General features: G+C 41.6%; 1 protein-coding gene across 1 annotated transcript in view; it reads left to right on the forward strand.

Annotated features, from left to right (window-relative positions):
* The first annotated feature begins 776 nt into the window (after positions 1-776).
* WLS (Wnt ligand secretion mediator) overlaps positions 777-22,787 on the forward strand; it is a 101,788-nt gene continuing 79,777 nt past the window's right edge. Inside the window, exon 1 of the mRNA XM_084875621.1 lies at positions 777-1,166. Within this exon, the coding sequence (XP_084731747.1) occupies positions 1,061-1,166 (106 nt within the window). The 5' untranslated portion in view covers positions 777-1,060. The remainder of the gene's footprint in view (positions 1,167-22,787) is intronic.

The following is a 22,787-nucleotide window of genomic DNA, read 5'->3' on the forward strand; positions in this document are numbered from 1 at the left end:
AACGTCCTTAGCAGTCCTTTACAAGAGGAGCTAAGAATGTAAACAGGAACTGTAGGGGCTCCGTTCGGAGGATGTTACAGAGATGGTTTGGAAAATTAGCAAGGCTCTTCAGGCGAGTTGGTTTTTAAAGGATTAAAACTCTGATGGAATTAAAAAAAAATTTTTTTTAAACGCAAGAACTAGGGTCAAGGCTCTGGAAACACATGGAGTGGGGCATCACGGAAGGAACAGAGGGCTAATTTGGCTGGAGCACAGGGTTCCTTAAATTAAGGGGGGCCCTGGGGGGAATGTAGCTGGGTATGTGCCTAATAACCGAGGCTGGGCTCAGGCATTCGGAAGCCAGCCGAGCTGAGACATTGTTTAACATCTCTGTTCTTTGATTTAAACATTTTTTTATAATTCTCCTCCTCTTTCCTAAAGAGAGTTCTAGCAGTTGTGGGGGGAGGGGATAGGACCATTTCCTAAAGTCAACGCCTTAGTTAAAGGTCTGCAAAGCTGCCCACGAGTGATTTTAAATCTCGCACCAGAAAAGAAATCGTGTCAGAGGCGGGGTAGGGGGAACCCACTGAACAGCAACATCAACCCCCAAAGGACACCCACCGGCCCCAGGCGGGACGAGCTAGCTGCCTGCCGGCCCGACTCGGGAGCTGGGCGCCCCCCGCACAGGCGGGCGGGCAAGGGGGTGAGGAAGAGAGGGAGAGGGAGGGAAGGGAGGAAGCGCGGGAGGGAGGGAGGAAGAAAGGGAGGGAGGCGGTGTCATGTGATCCGCTTCCCTGCTCCTTTAAGCGTCCACAGGCGGCGGAGCGGCCACAATCACAGCTCCGGGCACCGGGGGAGCCCGAACGGCCGCGCCGGGGGAGTCCGCGCGGGCGCCGACCGCCAGGGTCCCATCCTCGCCGCCAGCCCGCACCCCTGAAGTTTTGCAGCGGCGCCCGGAGAGGAGGCGAGGGAGGGGGCGGGGAGCGTGAGAGGAGAGCGAGCAAAAAGCACACCCCAAAACATTGTATTTGCAAAAAAAAAAAAAAAAAGGGGGGTGGGGAGCGCAAAAAAAGAAAGAAAAATGGCTGGGGCGATTATAGAAAACATGAGCACCAAGAAGCTGTGCATTGTCGGCGGGATTCTGCTTGTGTTCCAAGTCATCGCCTTTCTAGTGGGAGGCTTGATCGGTAAGTGCCGGAGCTGCAAACTTTTCCCCCTTTCTCTCTCGGTCCGGGCCCCTTCCCTCGCCGCTCGGGCTACTTGTTACAGTATCGCTGTCTCGCCTCTATGATCTAATTAGTCCGGCTATTGTGCTTAAGAAAGCAGAGCTCCATGGGGCTCCGTGGGGCACCATCCAGTCTAGTGGCGGAGAGAAAAGGAGGGGGAAAAGTTTTGGCCTAGTTTCAGTATCCACTTGAAAGGCAGGAGGGGGGCGGCGGGGGTGGGAATCTGAGGCCTGGCGACTGGACCGCGGGAGGAAGCGCCGGGTTGCAAAGTTGATTGCAGCTCCCGCCCCCCGCCAGCCACCCCCGCTTTTTCCCGCGCTCCCCCCCCCCCCAGCCACCCCCACTTTCCTCCCCTTTCCCTCCATCCAGCTCCGGAGGGCCGCCTAATAAGACTTTATTGGGAACAACAGAGGAGTCGGGGGAACTGAGCCCGGTGCAGACCCGGAGCCCGGGTCCAGGGTTGTGCTGGCTGCCTGTGTTAAATGCATCTGGTCTGGTCTTCTCAGCCAGGGGGTGAGAGTTCGTGTGTTGGGTCCCAACCTCCCGCTCCGTCTGCTCCCTGGAAGCACCCCATTCCTACTCTCCGCCCGCTGCGGTCAGGAGGTCCGAGCGGAGGGAGGGGAGGCGGAATGGGGTGGGGGCCGGCCGGAGAAAGTCCTTGGCTGGCGCCCATGGAAGTTGGAGAGGTCGGAGGAGGAGGAGGAGGAGGAGAACAGCGTATCCGAAAGGTGTTGCTGTTGGCCTGGTGCCCTCTTTCAAATCTGCCCTTTTCGGAGCTTCTCGGAGCCCCTAGAGCGGGTGGATCTGGAGCCCGTGGTCCTCGCTTGGCGCGTTGGGAAGCTCCCGCCACCGCCACCCCCGCACCCCGCGCAGGTGACAGCTCCAGGCCCTAGGGGACCTCTCCTGGTGCGCACAGCCCGGACCGCTGAGCCAAAGAGGCTTCCGGATGAAGAAGGTCTCAAGGACCTTCCACTGGAAAAATTACCGCCCCCCCTCCCCCTTTTTTTTCCTACTGTCTCTCCATCTTCATCTGTCTTCCCGCCTCTCCATACTCTCGTGTCCCCTTCCCCCAAGAGATTTAGGACATCCCGGCACAAACTTCAGCGCCAACTTTGCAGCCTGCGCGGATGGGGGATTTTACTCCCTTCTCGGATTTGTAAAACTTTGTGGAGCGGGAAGTCCACGGAGGGGCTCTCTCCACGCTTCCCTTTGCCAAGAGTCTGCACCGAACAGAACCAGCATCGTCGTAGTCTCCTCTTGGGGGTGAGAGCTTGGGCACTTGGAGTGGTATACTTGGCATTTTGTCTCCATACCTGGGTGTGATGGGAACCAGCCAAAAGGAGTCTGGTTCTGTAAATCGCTGTAACGTCCCAGGTAATTGTTTTTAAACAAAGGAGAGCGGGCAAAGCTTCCCCGAGGGGAGGCATTGCTGGAGGAGCTCAGACCTTTCTCGCTGTAAGTGAGCAGAAAGGGGTTCAGAGTTTTCCAAGCTCCTATTTTCAATTTGGGCCAAACAGCTTAATCTTGGAACACCCCCTCCCCCAAAGACACACACACACACACACACACACACACACACACACTCAGGTAGAGCTTTCCTCTTATGAGCTCCTGTTCACCAGCTTTGTGCAATCTCTGTGTTTCCTTGTATTGGATTTTTCGAGGCTCTTAATAGTACATCCTCTGCTGGGAGCTGAAGGCAGCCTTTCCCTGTGCGCTCTCAGTGATTATGCAGCAGTTACAATTACACCTCTTGTCTCCCTTGATGAGCAGTTGCAGTTAGATGCCATTGGATCCTGTGTGATTTCAAGTGGCAGACCATAATTAAAATTTCTTGCACCTTGTGCTTTCAGAATTAAATTGGCCTATTATCCCTGTCTGACCTTCATCCTCTTTGAGGTTTTTGTTCGGCAGTGAACCATTACACACAGCTCCCTGGTGTGTGTTGGTGCACGTTTCGTTTTCCAAAGCTGATACTAACCTTGCAGGGCCCATCACCCAGTGTTTTAGGTTTCTGAGGGCACTGCTGGAATTAGTATACTTTCTGGAGCCTTAGCACCAGGGAGATGGTCCGACGACACTGGTGCGTGTCTGCTGGACATTCAAGTTGCAGTGGGAATGGAACAGTTGCACATTCAAAGGGGGGTTTGTCTGGAGTGAGTGATGCCAAGGGTTGTTTTCCCCAGAGAACTTGGTGAGTGACCAGAAAGTTAGTGATCGGTTCTAAACTGTAATTAGATTCTCTTGAACAAAGAAATGACTTTATTTCCAACTTTCCTTAAAAAAGGAAATAATTATGTATAACACTTCTGGGGGGGCGGGATTGTTGTAAGTTTTCTGTTGAGCTTCCTTTCTTCCTCAGTTGTCACAGCTCTGTACCCAGTACTGGCTGGGAGACTGAAAAGATCAGATCCAGCCCATGTTAAATACTTGGAACAGCTTCCAAGCCTTTATCTCATCCATTTAGAGATTTTATTTAGTTAGTTAGTTTCCTACTTATTTATTACTGTTAAAGAAATCTAGGAACTTGGGTATACTACAAGACCCAAACATGGGAAATAAATATCAACAAACCGTAAACATGTTTTTCCATCAAACTTCCCTAAATTGGGAAGCAGAGGAAACCCATCAAAGAATGGAACTTCAACAAAGTGGGCCAGTGGATTCAGTAGATGAAGGAGCAGTTTGTAGGCTGGAAAGCAAAGTTCACAAACTTCCTTCTCCACTCTCCCCACTGAACAAAGAACTTCACTTCCCAAATCCACTGATATGTTAGAAGTCAGGTATCCTGGGTGAGATGTGTCTTTCTAATCTGTAGAAGCCAAGGGAAAACGTGAAATTTTAGCAGTAAATTGGCCATAAATATGTTCCTTTTTGATCACTATTCTCCCAGAAAGGAAATATGGACCTAGAAAGAGGAGGATCTGAATGGCAAAGCTCCTGGTTATAAGAATATAAGTACTACACACACATATGCATAAAACAATGGCAAACCACACATCCCAAAGTGACCAGGCAAATCAATTAACCAACAGGCTTCAGTCTCCTTATCGTTACTGTATTTTCTGGCTTATAAGACTACCCCCTAATTTTACATAGGTTTAGGCCTATATTCGCTGTAGAAGACTACCCCCCACTTCAAAGAAAAGACTTACTTTGCAGTCAAGATCTGCAGGTAATTTTTGTGCAATTTTGGTCTTCTGCCCCCGATTTTCGGTTGACTTTTTTTTGTTTCAAAAGTCGTCTTATAGTAGGTTAATGAGTTTAAAGGTTCTTTCAGTTATAAAATAATATTTTTTCAGGACTTTGAGAGTTTTAGATGGCATTTAGATTGGTGTGGTGTCTGATTGCAGCCTTCTAAAATTGATGGGGAAACTTTAAATATTAAGTAAAAAAGCAAATAGAGATTGGGTTTTGGTTAGCCAGCTTAAACACTCCCTATATGTGTTTGGGTGTGTGCACTTATTTATTTATTTTTTTCTTGTGCCAGTGTCTGGGTACTGCTAAATCTTTAATGGAATTTTGCAAAAAGGCACTAGAAAGCAATAGGTATATGACAGAACTTGGGGTATTTAAAAATTCACTGAATTATGCTATGCTTTTGTAAAAATTGAGCCATTATAAAATCTTTCATCTGATTATCTTCGTATGTATTGAAAAGGTTTCTTACGTGGCTAGCTTCTTTAGTATTTAGAACTCACTTAAAAAATTTAAGAACCCCCTGAAGTAAAATAAAACATCTTTATCCTCCTCAAAAATAAGCCTGCAGAAAAATTTTTTAAAATAAATTTCCTTTGATTTCATGTAGAGACAGGCAGCTGCAGGGGTGAAGAGGGTGGATAGGAAACATGTGCCCTGAAACACGAGTGCAGCCACTAAAAATCATGAACTTGAATCCCTGGCCCATTATGTGCAATTTGCTCAGCTTCTAATTAGTCATGTCTGGGGGATATAATGGTTGGAAAAGCAGGTCACTGTTCCCACCTGTTCTAAAAGTGTTAAGAGTATGAAGATCAGGACTGGATGAATAGAAAATTATTTCATTGCTTTAAGCATACTCAGAAATGAGAATATTTCAGACTTACACTACAAATATCAACAAATTACCAAAAATTGTTTCTTTAGGAAGGATTGCTCTTTCAAAAGCTCATTATGTGAGCATATTAATGCTAAGACTATTATGTGTGTGTCTATCTATCTATCTATCTATCTATATTATATATGTGTGTGGGTATATTTATGTGTGTGTATGCATATACTTAATCAGTTTTCTTAATTTTTACATGGACTTATGTAGTACCTTTCAATGATATAGCCAAAAGTATTGTGCTATTACTGTTTCAAGAGGGAATTATTGGTGGTCTTGATTATGGTTTATTCTTGTGAGTTTTTGTTTTTGTGACTTATTTATTTAGAAGTTACCAGATTTTAAGAAATTAAATACAATTACAGTTATGCAGAGTACATAAAGTTTGTTTCCCAATACATTAGGTTTTAAGCTTGTTGTGGTATTTATTTTATTTCAGCTTATGTTTAATAATGCACCACTTTTAATCCTGCAGTGTTTCTCTATCTGGTGAGAATCTTGAAAAGAACTAATTATTTGGCCTTTGGTAAATGTTAGCCCACATTTTTCTGTATTTGATTCTCCCTTTTAGTTTATAAAATTTTGTGTTTGATTAAATCATGTCCTTTTCCCCCCTCTTTGTTAACTACTAGAGTATCTACTGTGGTTTCTAGGAGCACTATACAACTTCAAAAATTATTGTAAAAATTATTTACTTAAGAAAGTTGAACTACTTACTTGGTTATTGCAACAAAATCATGCTTGTGCTAACAATCTCTAATCATGCTTTCATCTGACTATTCAGATTACTGTCTTGCTTTCTATTGGAACTTTCCCATTTTCCTATTAAAGGTGAGAAATATTTCCTTGAGATAATAGTGCAATGTGTGGCTTTATAAGGCGTTCAACCCCGCTGCTTGGAACCCATATCTAGACTCAAAGCCTTTCCTAACTAGTTGACATTTTTCAATAACTTGACCTTTAATTTTTTTTTTTCTAAAATATATTTTATTGATATTTTACAGAGAGGAGGAAGGGAGAGATAGAGAGCTAGAAACGTCGATAAGAGAGAAACATCGACCAGCTGCCTCCTGCACACCCCCTACTGGGGATGTGCCCGCAAGCAACGTACATGCCCTTGACTGGAATCGAACCTGGGACCTTTCAGTCCTCAGACCGACGCTCTACCACTGAGCCAAACCGGTTTCGGCTTGACCTTTAATTTTTTAAAAAATCCACATATACTGAGAAAATATTCTTACCTTATCTTCCTCATAAAAGTGTTTCTAGTGAGATTTAGAATTTGAGATTTTATGAAAGTCCTTAGCTTAGTGCTCATGTGTGTCACCTGCCTAATGTGCAAAATATTCCTTAGAGCCTACTGTGTGCCCAAAATAGGGCTGCGGTGCTGACTGTGGCTTAGAAAAGTGGGGCCTTGAAACCCAAGGAACTTAGGGAGCCATAGGAAGAAAAGAGCCCTCTAAGTATTATACAAGTTCACAGCGAAAGATTTCCTATGATAAGGTCTCTAGCATCAAAATAATTCTCACTCATTACTGGGAATTTGAGAACACCTAAAATTAGAAGCCCTATTACTTATACCATCAAGTAATTATATTAAGATTTCATCTTAAAATTAATGTATTAATAAAATACTATAAGTAATGTTTAATATATGTTAAATGTGCACAATGTGTCAGACATTATCTAATTTAACCCATGCAAAGCCTTGCCAAATTGTCACTGTTGTACCCAGTTCGCATATAAACTGAGATGTAGCAAGGTCTGGTAAAAGTGCTCTAGAGCCTAACTAGTCAGGGTCAAAGCTGCAGCTCCAGTCAATCTGACAAGAGAGCCAGAATTCTCAACTATTAGGTAATCCTGCCTCCACTTCCCAAAGTCTTGACTTCAGGGACTTGAATATAGCAAGACATATGATGAGTTAACTATTATAGTATCTAATGTGGTTTGTAGGAGCACTAGGCAACTTCAAAAAATTTTGTAAAATAGAAAAACAACTAATTTCTTATTTTTAATCATTGGGTAACATATAAAAAGGAAAATATTTCAAAAACTATGCTAAATGAAATGGAGTCCAGCTGTGCTGCATAGCAGAACAGTGTCTTTGCCAAGGCTAAGGGAGGACACCTTTTGATATGCCAGTCTAACCAATTTCTTTCAAGTTCTAACCAGTTTCCATAATTGTATGAATCATCCACTGCCTGAGCAGCCAAGTTCATTAACCATAATGTGCTTGAGCTCTGCTACTTTAAGGTAGATTACTCGATTTGGTTTTCTCTAGTTAGTGGTTTTAACATATAATATAGTTATGGAGATCTGGACTTCAAAGGAAGAGGAGAGAAGGAGTCAACTGAGGTTGGAGAGGATTTTAGAGGGTGTGACTTGGCAGTGATGGTAGAGCAATTGAAAGAAGAGCCTCCTACTGAAAACTGAAAATTCTGTTCCCCAAAGGGTATTTTTTGTTTATATTCACACCCTTACATAAGAAGGAGGGCATTTCAAACCATAGACTTCTGTGCTGACACCTTGAATAAGGTACATTTTGTTCTTTTGGGGTGGGGGGGGAGAATGCTGTTAGACTCAATTTTGACAGACTTTTGAGAGATGATGGCAGATGGGGAGCATCAAGACATGAAATGATCATGTCTGTTGCATTTAGGTTTTGTGTCTTCTCTGGGCTGTTATAGTGGTGGTCTAATAGACAAATGAGCCAGGTACGGATAATTCTCAGAGAAAGTGCTTGGATGGGGATGGAGATCAGAGTGGAGAAGAAGAGCTTGAGGATGAAATGTTTTGCAATTTCCCTTTTCATCCTAGGGCTAATCTAAAAGGATTGCTAAACAACAGAAAAGGGCAACTCATATGTTTTAAAATATAGAAATATTAAGGTTCATTAGCTTTTTACTACTCTCCCACTCCCCACACCTCTAAGTCTCATAGAGGAGTAAACACAATAAATAATCAGATTGTCATCCAACCAATAGTGGAAGATATGGCTTATTATGATTTGTTGCCATGTGAGCATTTACTCACTGACTATAGAAAGCATTTTATATGTATAGATTTATTTGATGATCATAGCATCCCAGAGAAGCAGGTACATTCTCCAGTTTTCAGATGAATCTGAGGCACATTTAAGGAACTTTTCAGAGGTTACACAGAGAGAGTAAATAAGAGGGCTGGAGCTCAAGCCCACATTCCTTGGCTGAATCCTAATCCATGGTCTTAAGTCTAATACAACTCTCCTCCTACTGGCCCCTTCAATTTCCATGGGAAACAAAGGGTGGAGCGTGATGATGCTGGTTCTACACAGAATTAGTAGGTGATGATAGCTGTCTCCCCTTTTCCTGCTTCAACCCTTTTCCCAGACCACATACCCTCATCACTGCCTAGGTACTAAGCATGGACCTAGTTAATTCCTAAACAAATGATCCTGATTCAAATACATACAAACCAATTACACTAGCCATTGTAAATGTTGACTAGTGCTTGCAGAACATGCTGGGGGTGGGGAGCTGAACCTGAGAAAACTGTACCCCAGCTACTAAAGAGAGATCATTACACACAGCAAAGAGTGACTGAGCGTTGTACTTGAAAATGTGTCAGAATTATTGACCTCCTGAGTGCTGTCTAGATTTGGCATACACAGTCAGTCCCGAATATAGCTGTTGCATATAAGAAAAATGTGGGTGTGGAAAACGGAGATAGGAGTAGAATATGGACCCAAGGAATAAAAACTAAGGCCTTCATAAACATATGAGACCATATCACATGTTTGGACACAGCTTGTAACTGGATTTCCAAAACCTACTTCTGATGTCACCCACTTCCCATCCCCAAAAGAAACTAGTGTTTCTATCTGCTATGCCTGTTCAAATCCTGGGCCTTCAAGGACAATGTTCTCCTTTCTTTTAATATTCCCTGGCGAAAGGGTGTTCTTTCTTCGCTGGAATTATAGGGCATTCTTAAACATCTCGTTAATTCCCTGGGTAAACTCAGAGGCTTTATCCACAAAACACATTTCCAAGAAAGCAGAGGTAATTGAAAGAAGAGGCCAAATTATTACATTTGTTTTGGCAAGGCATTTTGATTTTTCTTTAGAAAGAAGGTAACAGGTTTGTAAATGGTTGGCTCAGTTTTTTTTTTTTTTTTTTTTTTCCCAATCCCTAGATTAATAAGGCTTAGCTCATGAGAGCTGGTTGAGCGCCAGTTAACTGACCTTAACCCTGGCTGAGCCCCTCCCAAAGAGAGAGTCCTGGTCTCAAGGCAGCATCCTGTAGTGGGCAGACACTTGGCTCGAATTCTGCAGATGATGTGTCTCGGTGACCTCAAATAAGACAAAAGCTCCCACCCCCAAGTATGATGTGGGGCAGTGCCCTCCTGTATGATTGTTGTGAGGATCTTGAGGACATGGCGCTCTTTGGGGTATCTCACTGAACCAGGCCCACCAGAGAGGTGATTCCCAGAGGAATATTGTCTGAAACTATTTGATTAATTCCATATCCACCTCTCCCACTTTTTCCTTTCTCTGTTATTCTCTGTTCTTAGACATGGAGGAAACATAATCACGATGGGTTTTATTTTTTACTAGTAGCCCTGAACATGAATCTGTGTGCCAGTAGCTCTTTGCGGGGCCTGGCTACTCTGCATCCTCTGCCTAGAGGCTCTATGTGCCCAGAGGCCCATTCACAGCTGGTTGTGGAAAGCTTGCTGATTCCACCAGGCTGCTCATGCTGCCTGCTCTCAGTGGCCGCCTCCCGGGGACTGGGGGACTCCGGTGGGGCAGAGAGGACTGGGCGCTGCCATCTTGTGGCTATGGGTGCCACCATCTCTGTGATGGAGTGACGGTTAATTTACATATTACCCTGTTATTATATAGGATTCTTTTTCTTCCTTGAGTCACCACCACTTTTGTCAAACACCTCCAGGTTCATGGGTCTATTGAGATTGAAGAAATGGGAATGACCCAGTGCTTTACTCAGTTTGGGTTTGAAAGTACAAAAAGGGTCATTACATCCTGCTCCCTAGCATTGATTACCATGCTGTAACTGAATGTCTCATAAGCCTCCTCTACATAGTAGCCATTATTGCAGAAAACTAATAAATAAGAACAAAAGTCTAAATCATTCTCCTAAAGCCTGCATATTTTGTGCTTAAGAGAATCCCTCATGCTTTTACTCAAGGTCTATCTTATTTTTGCTTTACACACAATTTTAATAGAGCTTGGTTATGCCATTTCTAAGTCTATAACAGTTGACAATTTGCCACAGAAACTCTGGCAGCAGAGAGATGTGGGAGTGTGGTAGGTAACACGAGAACAGAGGAAGAGAAGGGGAAAGAAGAATGCCCAGAAATCTGGGGTCTCTATGATATGAGCTAGTCATTTCATTCCTCAGTAGCCCCATTCACAGCATCATTACATTATTGGCTGGTATGCTAGTTGATTCTATTCTAAAGTGATCTTATTGCCATGAGTGTAGCTTTTGTGTGACTGCATCCACACACTTTGGTGTAGTTTGGTCTGAAAGGAAGCCCTGGAGCTTGTGGCCATTGAAAGTGTAAAGATTGCCAGAACCGGTTTGGCTCAGTGGATAGAGCGTCAGCCTGCGGACTGAAAGGTCCCAGGTTCGATTCCGGTCAAGGGCATACACCTTGGTGGTGGGCACATCCCCAGTAGGGGGTGTGCAAGAGGCAGCTGATCAATGATTCTCTCTCATCGATGTTTCTAGCTCTCTGTCCCTCTCTGTAAAAAAATCAATATATATATATATTTTTTTTTAAAAAGTGTAAAGATTAAAGGGCCTTGGAGACCATCTTGTCCTACCTCCTTTAAGGAAGAATTAGTCCCAGGAAAAGGAAGGGACTCAGTGTACAGAATTATAGTCAGAGCCATGGCTTAGACTCAGGTTCTAAGGCCAGTCAGTACTGCAAACATATATCACCTTCTGAGTTTCAGCATGAAGATTTGATTTCTGTCTTAACTCAAGAAAACTACCCACTTGTAGTTCTTATAGTTCTATTAATTTTTCTGCTATTTGAAAATAAAATAGCAATAATTTGAATGTCTTCTCCTTCTTGCTTTTGTATACTTAATATTATATTCTTACCTAATCTCTTACAGAGCAATGTAATTATATACTGTTATAAGCTGTTCTATGTGGATTTTAAAGGATACTGTGGAGTTAAAAAAAAACAAAACCAAATTCCTGCGTTGCTTGCTGAGGGTGTGGTACATTCTTTTCCTCTTGCTTGAGAAAATGTTGCAAATGTAAAACTTAAAGAAAGAAAGAAAAAAATCCCATGACTGTGGTCCTTGCTAATCCAGCCAAAGACCCATCCTGATGTTTCATTTTAAGACTTCAATCTGTGGCTCCTTTGACTAAAATTCTGTGACTAACTTTTGTGCTTTTGCAGGATGTTTGTGGCAAGCATAATTCTAAAGTCATAATGAGTTTAAGGGAAGTGGCATGCCCTATATTTTTTGGTCTGATTTACATACAAAAGAAACAGCAAAATCCCTCATCCTACCTCTCTACCATTTCTTCAACTCTGAGGATAATTGCAAACAGAAATTCCAAATTGCCAAAATAGGACTTAACTGAATGTTGAGGGCTCCATGCCACTGCGACTGACAAGCAGATTTTTGTGATTCTAGAGGTGCAAGTATTCACTATAAATTCTTCCTCCTCCACCTTTGTTTTTGTTGAAATTAAGCACAGTCGCAAAGCACTGTGCTTCTCTGCATCTTCTGATTGAATCCTAATACATTTTGGCGTTTAACTCTGTTTAACATGCTTGCCTTCTAATCACACCAAACGTTTGGGCTCCATATATATATGAAACCCAGCCTTCTCTCAAGGCAGAGAGGTCTTTGGGAAGCCCTCTTCCTTTGACTCTGGGTTCTTAGATATTTCATCTGCTCCCAGTTGGGTTGTAACTTGCCCGAGAGCAGAATGCCTTAAATGTAGAGAGAACATGTTCCCACATTCCTTTCTTTTCTCTCTCCTGTTGAGCTAGTTCTGGCTTGTGTGAAACCCTGGCTTGTGTTAGCCCCTGCCTGCTGTCACTTAGAGAACACACCTCCTCTTAGATAGGATCAGCTTTTTCAGGATTGGGAGGTGGGGTTATGGGCTTGGCTGTGACAGGTGACACAGGCATCCTTTTAGTCACCTTTCCTCCCGATTTTCCAGAGTTTGCAGCTCTGTGAGAGAGCAGATGTTAAGTTCCCAGCACCATTCTTTGAACATGTCTAAGCAGAACAGAGTTTTGCTTCAAGAGAACATGGTATTTATGGATAATAGTTGATGAAAGAGAGAGAAACAGGATAATTTGCAGATACCCAAGATTTTTAAGATAAAAGGATATGAAGGTTACCTTTTAATTAACATTTGTTTCCTTTTTAGAATAAACATCAGAAGAATTCCTCTATTCCCCTGCTCCCCTCACCATCCACCTATGTTTTGTTTTTTTGTTTTTGTTTTTTTAAATATATTTTATTGGTTTTTTACAGAGAGGAAGGGAGAGGGATAGAAAGCTAGAAACATCGATGAGAGATGAGAGAGAAACATCGACCAGCTTCCTCCTGCACAGCCCCCATCGTGTTTGTGCCTGCAACCAAGGTACATGCCCTTGACCGGAATCAAACCCGAGAGGGACCTTCCAGTCCGCAGGCTGATGCTCTATCCACTGAGCCAAACTGGTTCTGGCTGTTTTGTTTTTTTTAAAAAGAGAGAAAATATACTTTGGGAGAAGGATCAGCAGTATATTTTGGACTTAAACAAAAGTGACATTAATGTAAATTTGAGGCCATAATATTAGTAGGTCAGGACTTGGGTTAGGTACTGATTTCCATTCACTCTCTGGGCATCTTACTTTAGCATAACTCTTCTGGCAAGCAGAGCTGCTGCAGTCGTTTTGAAAGTTGCCTTTGAGGACTTGGGATCCTCATAGGATTCCTAGAAAACAGGCATTCTAGGTGCTGGCTGAAGATTTTCCATATGCTGTTTCTGTTCAATGATAAACCTAGTGATCCTTCCTTCCAAAGCAGGTTTCTAACTGATGCTTTTCTAACATGCGGTGACTGGTGGGTGGAATCTGGTTTGTTATCAAGCTTGCTTTGTAAACTGGATCACCACTTATATATTTTGGACCTCAGTTTCCTCAGCAAAAGATCTCTCCCTCATAGGGAAGTTGTTGGGTTAAATGAGAGAACATAAGTTACCAGAGCACATGTGTTAGACCAATCAATATAGATTGGCCATTTCCCTGGATTAGAAGTGATCACTAATTAACTTTGTGAAGTTTTGTGTGTTTTCTCAGTCATTCTATACCTGGTTAGGCCCGTGGCAGATTTTTTCTTCCTCTTAGCGGGTTACATAAAATTAGCAACACAGCATCCCTGCTTAATAGCCTTCTACTCGGCATAATCCATGCTAACCAGCCATTCAAGCAGCATGTCATTTACACTTTTGGTGAAGTAGAGTGACTAACTTACTTTTTGATCCAATTAGTAATTGTTTTCACCAGGGTTTACTCTGAATCTTAAATTTTGCCTTTTAAATCACCAGGCCAGTATTTATGGCTCTTGATAGCATGGAGAAACACAGGCAACAAACTTTTAAATGGACGTCACTCAATTTGTGGAAGAGCTGTATTCCATCCACATAAGCTGCTGAGCGAATCTGTTTTACATTAGAAAATTGAAGTCATCATCCATGGGGAATTTTTTTTTTTCTTCTAGATAATAATTTAAATGACAAATACCTTTGAAAGTTCAACTTCAAGGGGAAAAACTGATGATCTTTTTTTTCTCATGAAATATCCACTTCTGAAACATTAACTAAAATTGTAGTGCTCTAATGGGAGAAATTATAAACCACAATAAAGATGGAAATATAACCCCTCTAAAACTGTACGCTACATGAGAGCAAGGATGGTCTAATTTGCTCACCTTCATCTCCAGTGGTTATGTGGTTACCATAGGGGAGTGCAAGGTAGGTGTCTAGTAATACTGGTTGAAGAATTACTAGGTACTTGCCTTTTGGACTTATTGCAGAGGTCAGAAGTAGCTAAAATGTCTCAACTTTAAGGTCTGACCTAAGATTTGTAATATTATATCTCTGGTTATTCTTTAATAATTTAAATGAGAGGAGGTTTCTTACTATTTTCTTGAATTTAAAGAATTGTGTCACCTTCATGGTTTGCATGCTTAGATTTATAAAAACATAATTTTTGAAGTTTTAGAAAGGGACATTCTCCTATTTTGTTGTCGAAACTAAGACCCAGAGACAGCACAGTGAGAGAATAAGATTAGAACCAAGACAACTAATGAAGCGTTTCCTTGCCTATGCCCACTGTTATGTGGATTGCTATTATATCTGATCTCCATATTTGGTCTTTACTTAGCCATAAAGGCCAAGAGTTGACTGTGACTGGTTGTACATACTGGCTGGGAAGAAGGGAACATGGATTAGTACATGTATGTCTAAATTTGGATATTCAAATGAGAATGTTGACAGATGATGGAATTTTTGTGATTTATTGTCTTTAAGAAATAAATGTGTTTTTTCTCCCTCTGTGTTTTTATTAGAGGCTCCTTAAAAAACCACATAGTTTGCTTAATTTCCTGTAAATTTTTGAAGATGAAAAATTCACCTTTGAAAGTTTCTCTTGGAAGAATATTGTAGAGGTATTTACAGTTCTTGGAGATCAGTAACGTGTTTATGATGCCAGCTTTTATAACTGCCCTTGACCAGAAAGCGTAATGCCTTCAAATAACCACCCACCTCTGCATTCCATTGTGTTCAGTCTGTGCATCTGGATGGTGGGAATGAACATATTGACATATTTCTCCAGGTTCCTGAGCAGCGCTGAAGCATGCTGTGCTGAGGGTGTATCTGGATGTGTACCTGGGCCGATTGACTTTCTAGTGGAGCAGGTGGAGATGAAGGACAGAGATTTAAGAAGCAGGTGTAAGCTGGAAGGGATAGAAGCAAAAGCCAAGGAGACAGTCCCACAAAAATTGATCTTGGATTTCTTTTAGTCAGACTTCCAGCTAGAGAAGGGATGTTTGGGCCAGGGGAGGAGGGGCAGACTCGGAGATGGCATAGAGTAAGGGGAGGGAGAGGTGGTTGTACTGGAGAGAAAATAGGGGCTTAAAATAAAGGCGACCGGAATTCCTCCTCAGCTGGGACAACACATCATCGTGCACTCCCTCTAAAATCGTGACTTTTTTCCTGTATGGATCTACCCACTGCTCCAAAGCCTAGGGAATACTCCACTGGAGCCCTAGCCGGTTTTACTCAGTGATTAGAGCATCAGATTGAAGAGTTGCAGGTTTGATTCCCAGTCAAAGGCATGGACCTCGGTTGTAGACTCCATCCCAGGCCCCATGGGGGGCATGTGGGAGGAAACCAATTGATGTGTCTCTCTCACATCAATGTTTCTCTGTGTGTCTCTCCCCGTCTCTTCCACTCTATCTGAAAATCAGTGGGAAAAAATATCCTCTAGTGAGGATTAACAACAATATAAAAAACTGCCCTGAAAATGGGAGTTTGCTGTTGTAAATGAAATAAAGAGCTTGCCTGGATGTAAATTAAATCTTGGTACCATCACTTGCTGGCTATGTGGCCTTGAATAAATTACTTAATCTCAGAGCCCCAGTTTTCACAACTCTCAAATGAGTAAAATGATAGTAGTGTTGCTCATGATATGATATGTGAAAATATTAGATGAGGTAATAAGAATACAGTGCCTGGCAAATATTAAACACTTAGGATAGGAGAGGTACTATTTTAATCTCACTGGAATTCTTTGAGCCCTGGAATGAGTTCCTGGAGTTAAATTACCTGGAGTCCTTTGGGAGGCTGGCATAAAAGTTTGTGTGCCTGCTCTGAATCTGGCTGTACTGGCTCAGAGAGATGTAGATGGCTCTAGACTCAGGTTTAGATTGCTTGTGAGAATTTAAAATCTAGCAACTAGAAACGTGCATTGTTCTGTCCCCTCCTATTTTTTATTTATGTTTTTGAACAAAAATAAAATGATGTTAAAAATTAAAAACAGAAAATAATTTTCCTGAAATCTATCATTTTAATACAATTCTGTTAGTTTTTTTATTTTTATTTTATTCTTTTACCTTCTGCGATTGAATAGTTCCAACTTTATATAAAAGACATAGGAAAGCCTAGTTAGCAGAGGCTCAGAAGTTTATTGTTTATACCTCTACCATGGTGTATTTATTTTGGAAATTCAACTGTCAGTTCCTCCTCTCCTCCTTCTAAACTCCTAATACTTAAATCAAGTTGCTTGTTGAGCCATTGAACCATGGGAAATTCATTTTTTAAATCTGCTTAATTGCTGTGAGACTTTTAATTTGTTCTGGATGATGGTGCTAATGTCTGGGAACTGGGACTAAAGCCCTCCAAAGTTGTTAATTCAATCAGCCGCAGTGCCCTAGCCATGCCTAATGAAGTAGAGGGTGGGGGGTGAGGGGGGAGACAATCCAAATTCTTCTCACAAAGAGGCTGGGGCTCTCCTGAACACCTTGTCAAAGATGAATAAGAGGGGCCCCACAGTTAGGTCAAACACTTGGGGCAAATTACCAGGGTGTCAGTCCATATTATCCAAAGCCCTGGGTTGTGCTTCCCAAAGAATTATTCAGTGGGTTTTATGTAGGACCCCAGAGTGTTAAGGCATGGGTTTTGTGTGCATGTTGTTCACACCTGCTAATCTGCAAAATTCTTTAATTACCGAGGTCCTGTTGTGGCTCTGCCTGTAATATGTAAGATCATAAACATTACCCCCAGACTATTGATATTCCTGTTAACCACTGAAGTTTTCCATGGCGAGACTGGTGAAAGCTTGCTCTGTCCTCATGATAAATTAGCTTGTTTATTCCTCTTCTGCTTATTTCTATCCTGCTGTTGGTTAGTGTAATGAAGCAGAAATCCATTGTGTGTGTTCATTGGGTAGCGATCCTCTGGCACCAAAGGGGGTAATTGAGTAGAAAGGCAGAATGCTGTTGGTGCATGGGAGAAGTTAACACCACATGAGGTCACCAGGCTTCAAGCTTTAATCAATGTGGACACAATGCAATTGAGATTTTGAAAAGGGTTTGTTTATAGTGTGAGAATAAGGGTCAGTAGTTAATTTGAAATGCTGTAGGTGTGTTTTCCTTGAACCAAGAGGTATAGAGCATGTGTCATAGAGGATTGTAAATATCCTCAAGGGAAGGATGTAATTGGGATGGGGGTTCACAAAGAAGGGCATTTAGGAATTTAAATGTACTTATTATTGACCCATCATGTTTTATTTAAACTTTTCCAGTCTTCAACATGAGAACGAGACTATAGAAAAAACATTATAGAGAATGTAAATCCATAATATAGAGGCACTACCCTACCAAGAAACAACTTTTTTTTTAAAGCAGTGATTTCCTTTCAGAAGATAATTGAAGCACTATAAAACATTGCTAATAGCCATACTATGCGCTACTTCCAAAAGAAAACTCACCCTCAGAAGTTCGCATCTTCTAGGATTTTTAATTGCTGTGGCTTGAATGCGATAATATGAAGACCATGAACTCCTCTAGTTTTTCATGCTATTGCCCTTTCCCATTCCAGGCTCCAGTCTATACCAGGCACGTATGTCTGCTCTTTGGAATATTTTTGCCGCCCACCCCCAATTATTCGATTACCCATGTTTCAATACCTGGAAACACCATAAGCATTCCTTGGCCAATTTGAAAGTAGAGAGGGCTTTTCTTTTTGTTGCAGGGAATCTACAGAACAACATCTGGCTTTCAGAAATGACTATAGGAAAAGAACGTCAAGGTTATGGTACCAAAGGCTTGATATGGGCTCTCAGATGCTTTGTTGAGTGCATGTCAAATCTAGGTGGTGAATTCATACTCTGAATCCTCACACTTGTATGATGCTTTTCTCCTCCTAAGCACTTCCTCAGTAATCATCTTATTTGATGTTACCAACAGCACTCTAAGATAGGCCAGCCCACTAGGGATATTCACATTTTAAAGTTAGGGAAACTGAGATGGAGAATAGCTATATTGTGGTTAGTGTTTTTGTTTCTTTTTTAAGAAGGTAATTGATTTGTTTGTGGTGGAAATTATTCTGGGGATTTGAAGATTGATTGTTATAGGATGACAGGGTGATGAACAGGAAAAGAAGCTTAGGTATATGTTTTTTGAGAGGGAATTGTTTACTATGGTAGTTATGTATGTTAACCAAACATTACTTTTTGAGCCATCTTCCATGCCATTTGTGGTCCATTTTCTTCACCTTCCCCGTGTAGCACTCAGCAGCTCCCAAAGATAGTTGTTAACAATGCAAAGAATACCCCTGGCCCTACCAGTGTAGCTCAGTGGTTGAGTGCCGACCTATGAACCAGGAGGTGAGGGTTTGATTCCCAGTCAGGGCACATGCCCAGGTTGCAGGCTCTATCCTCAGTAAGGGGTGTGTAGGAGGTAGGTGATCAATGATTCTCTCTCATCATTGATGTTTCTATCTCTCCCTCTCCCTTTCTCTCTGAAATCAGTAAAATATATATATATATTTTTTTAAAAAGAATATTTCTGAAGGAACAATACATTTCAGCCTACTGAAGGTGGCCACATGTTTTGATCTTTCCCTGGGCAGAATCTGTGTTTTTAGAACCCTATGTAAATCTAAAACAGGGAGCCAGTGAGGGCTTAAAATATCAGAGTGAAACTAATTTACTAGTGTTATAGTATGGTCACCCACAATATTAACTTCTCTGTGGTGTGCCTTTCTCCCTTATCTAAGCCATACCAGGAAATAGGCATTGGAAGGTCATTCTTGATGTTGGTATGAAAGCACATAGAATGTATGTACCATCATTAAATTAGTACCCAATCACCTATTGTTGGACATTGATGATATTTCTAGTTTGGGGGCTATATAATAGTCATTCTTTTTAAAAATACATCTTTATTGATTTCAGTGAGGAAGGGAGAGGGAGAGAGAGATAGAAACATCAATGATGAGAGAGAATAATTGATCGGCTGCCTCCTGCACACTCCCCATGAGGGATCAAGGCCGCAACCCAGGCATGTGCCCTTGACCAGAATAGAACTCGTGACTCTTCTGTCCACAGGAAGATACTCTATCCACAGAGCCAAACCAGCTAGGGCTAAAGTTAAATTCTTATTCATGCCTTAGCAATTTCACTTCTGTAAACTTACCTTAGGTTAAAAGGCATGCCAATGTTTAAGGATTTTGATAATAATTGCCAACCCTCACTTTAGATCAGTGATTACCACCACATACTCTTTTAGGCAAGTCTGGAAGAGGGAAGACTTATTGGGAAGAATGGTTCAGCCAGATTCTCACTGCATTGTGGCCAGTAACAGGCATTATGTTTAATTTTATTATTTTTGCAATGTGCCAAGAATATCCTTTTCCTTTAATTTACATTTCTTTATTAGTGAGGGTGAACCTTTTTTCATATGATTACTGGCTATTTATATTCTTTTGTGATTTGCCTGGATGTTTTCTTCCTTTAGTATACTACTTTCAAAGTTGATCATCCCTATGATACACTCCTTAGAGATCAGGAAAGAGGGAAAAATTATCGGGGAGGATGGTTGAGCCCAATTCTATTGATAGAAGGATACTGAGTTTTCTCTGTAGCACTTCTCCTTTCCCACTCTCAGTTCATGTGGTTTTAGAGAATCCTCACCTCTGACCCCAGTGATGGGCACGTTACCAAGCCACAGTGGACATGTGGCTTCAGTTAGACTAATAAGTAAATTCTGAGGCTTGTGTGGAGGCTACCAGGGGGAGAGATGTTCTCTCTCTCTCTCTTTTTTTATTGAACTTGAATCTTGATAATATGAATCTGGAACTGCTGGAATCTTTCCAACATTCCCTGATAATGAAGCTAAGTGATTGTAGATAAGTGAGATCTATTGACATAATTTGATTTCTCAAATAACTCCTATCCAAAGACTGCTCTCTCTCTGCATATTTTTTAGCTTCCCCTTACAATATGATTGATTTGTTTCACTCAAGCAACATTTAGCATGGTTTCCTTTCTCTGGCAGCCCAAAGATCCCTGACGGATGTACTTATTCCTATGTCTTTGGTTTAAAGATAGGTTGATGGAGACCACTGATATATTGCAGGAGGTGTTTTTAGAGAGTTTGCTCGTGTTTGATGGAATAGGTCTTCTGTAACAAAATATAAAATCAGCTGTGGAACCAACTTCTGTTTGACATAGTTCTTCCAACTAGAGCAGTGGTTGGAATGGGGTGTGTGTGTGTGTGTGTGTGTGTGTGTGTGTGTGTGTGTGTGTGACTGTTTGGGTATTGAGTGGCTAGTGAAGATCATTAGTGACAATTCCTGGAGCTAGGCCAGGCTGCTGGCTTTGAAACGGAGCTTGTTGCCACATGTACTCCTGCTGAGCTAGATCTCTATGTGAAATGGATGGCAACAGGATGTTCCAGCATCTAAAGTGAAGTTCTTGAAGGCACAGAGAAGCTTTAGTGACTGCCTAAGGCTTAGGCCCTAAGCAGAGCAGTATTTCTGGGGATGGCTGGAAAACTTGAGTAGATGCTGTGATGGCTTGGGGTTTCTTTAGGACATCTGGGAGTCTGTGAGGCAGAATGAGGATCAGCCAGGGCACATTATTACCATTCTTGAACTGGATTAGTCATGGACCTCAGAAGGAGTGCAACCATGGCTCTTGCCTTTAAACTACTTAAATTTGATTGGAGAGATAAGGTCATTAAAGTAAGATAGTTTGTTGTTAAAGTCAAAGTTGGGCAATGTAGATTAAGTGGTCTTAGCATTTTTTAGATCATATAAAAAGATTTGTTTTTGAAGAATTAGTGGGTTTGGCCTGGGCCTTTGAAGCTTGCTGTGATTATTTGAAGCACTGTTTGATGTGCATAATCCCAAGAGAAGATTCACCTCATTCCAGACACTGAATTAAAAATGAACTTAATAGGAAAAACCATGAGTAGAGTAACAGGACATCTGGCTCTAGCCCCTTCTGCCTCCTTAGACATACCATTCAGTCCCTCTTGCCTCTTCTTATCTTTATCATTTGCTCAGTAGAGATGGCAATGCTTTCCCTTAGCAAATGAAAATGGAGGCATGTCTTTTCTCAAAGCCAAATATGTTGGCATTTTGCACCCAATTTCTTTTCTTTTTGTTTCTAAGATAAACCCTTAGAGTCTTTAGGTTACTTACAGCTTAAAAATCTGTTTAGATGGTGATGAAGGTATGTCTTAGCACTTTGCTAAATTCTGGGAAATATAAAGAGACACAACAGATAATAACCTGCTCAGCTGTGATGTTATGGAAAGAAGGCCCTCGATCTGAAATCAGTGAGCTGAGATCTTAGGGCATCTACCATGTGACAGCTGTGAGACTCGATTTGCTATTACTACTACATCTTCAATAACCCACCTTAGATCTGTAGGCTTAAATAAGATGTTATAAACAAAGGCACTCAACTTTTGTAATGCACCAAAGACAAATGAGGTGACACTATTTTAACTGAGTATATAGGCAGGACATATATTAGAATATCTTTAAGTGCTCACTCAGTTGGTTGAGCATCTTCTGGTGCACCTAAAGGTCACAGGTCTGATTCCTGGTCAAGGCATGTGTCCAGGTTGCAGGTTTGGTTCCCTATTGATGTTTCTCTTTCTCTCCCTCTCCTCTCTCTCTAAAATCAATAACATGTTTTATTTTTTTTAAAAGAACATCTTTAATAAGACAAAGCAGCATATGATAAAATATTAGGTAATATTAATTGAGACTTTAATGTGCCAAGCAATGTGCTAAGTGTTTTATATGCCTTATCTTAACCTACATGGAAGTTGGAACTCAAATCTTTATCTTACTTGCTGTTTTCAGATTCAAAGGTTTTTAGAGATTGAAGGTAACTTAAAGCAGTGATTTGGACTTCTTTAACTTGTTAATTGTATTTTCTTTAAAAACCCTCTGTTCTAGCCCTGGCTGGTTTTTCTCAGTGGATAGAGCATTGGCCTGCAGACTGAAGAGTCCCAGGTTTGATTCCAGTCAAGGGCACATGCCCACATTTTGAACTTGATCCCCAGTCATGGGTGTGCAGGAGGCAGCTGATCAATTATTCTCTCTTATCATTGATGTTTCTATCTCTCTTCCTCTCCCTTCCTCTCTGAAATCAATAATATATATATTTTATTGATTTCAGAGAGGAAGGGAGAGGAATATTGATATATATATTTAAAAAACCCTCTGTTCTAGCCCTGGCTAGTGTGGCTCAGTTGATTGAGCATGGTCCTATACATCAAAAGGTCCTCAGTTCAATTCTGGTCAGGGCACATGCCCAGGTTTCTGGCTCAATCTCCAGGAGGGAGCATGCAGAAGGCAGCTGATCAATGTTCCTCTCTTTAATCAGTGTTTCTCCCTCTTTCTTCTTCTCTCTCTAAAAATAAATAATAATGAAAAACAATCTAAAAACCCTCT

Source organism: Pipistrellus hanaki (assembly GCF_964339955.1).
Source record: "Pipistrellus hanaki genome assembly, chromosome: 2".
NCBI lineage: Eukaryota > Metazoa > Chordata > Mammalia > Chiroptera > Vespertilionidae > Pipistrellus > Pipistrellus hanaki.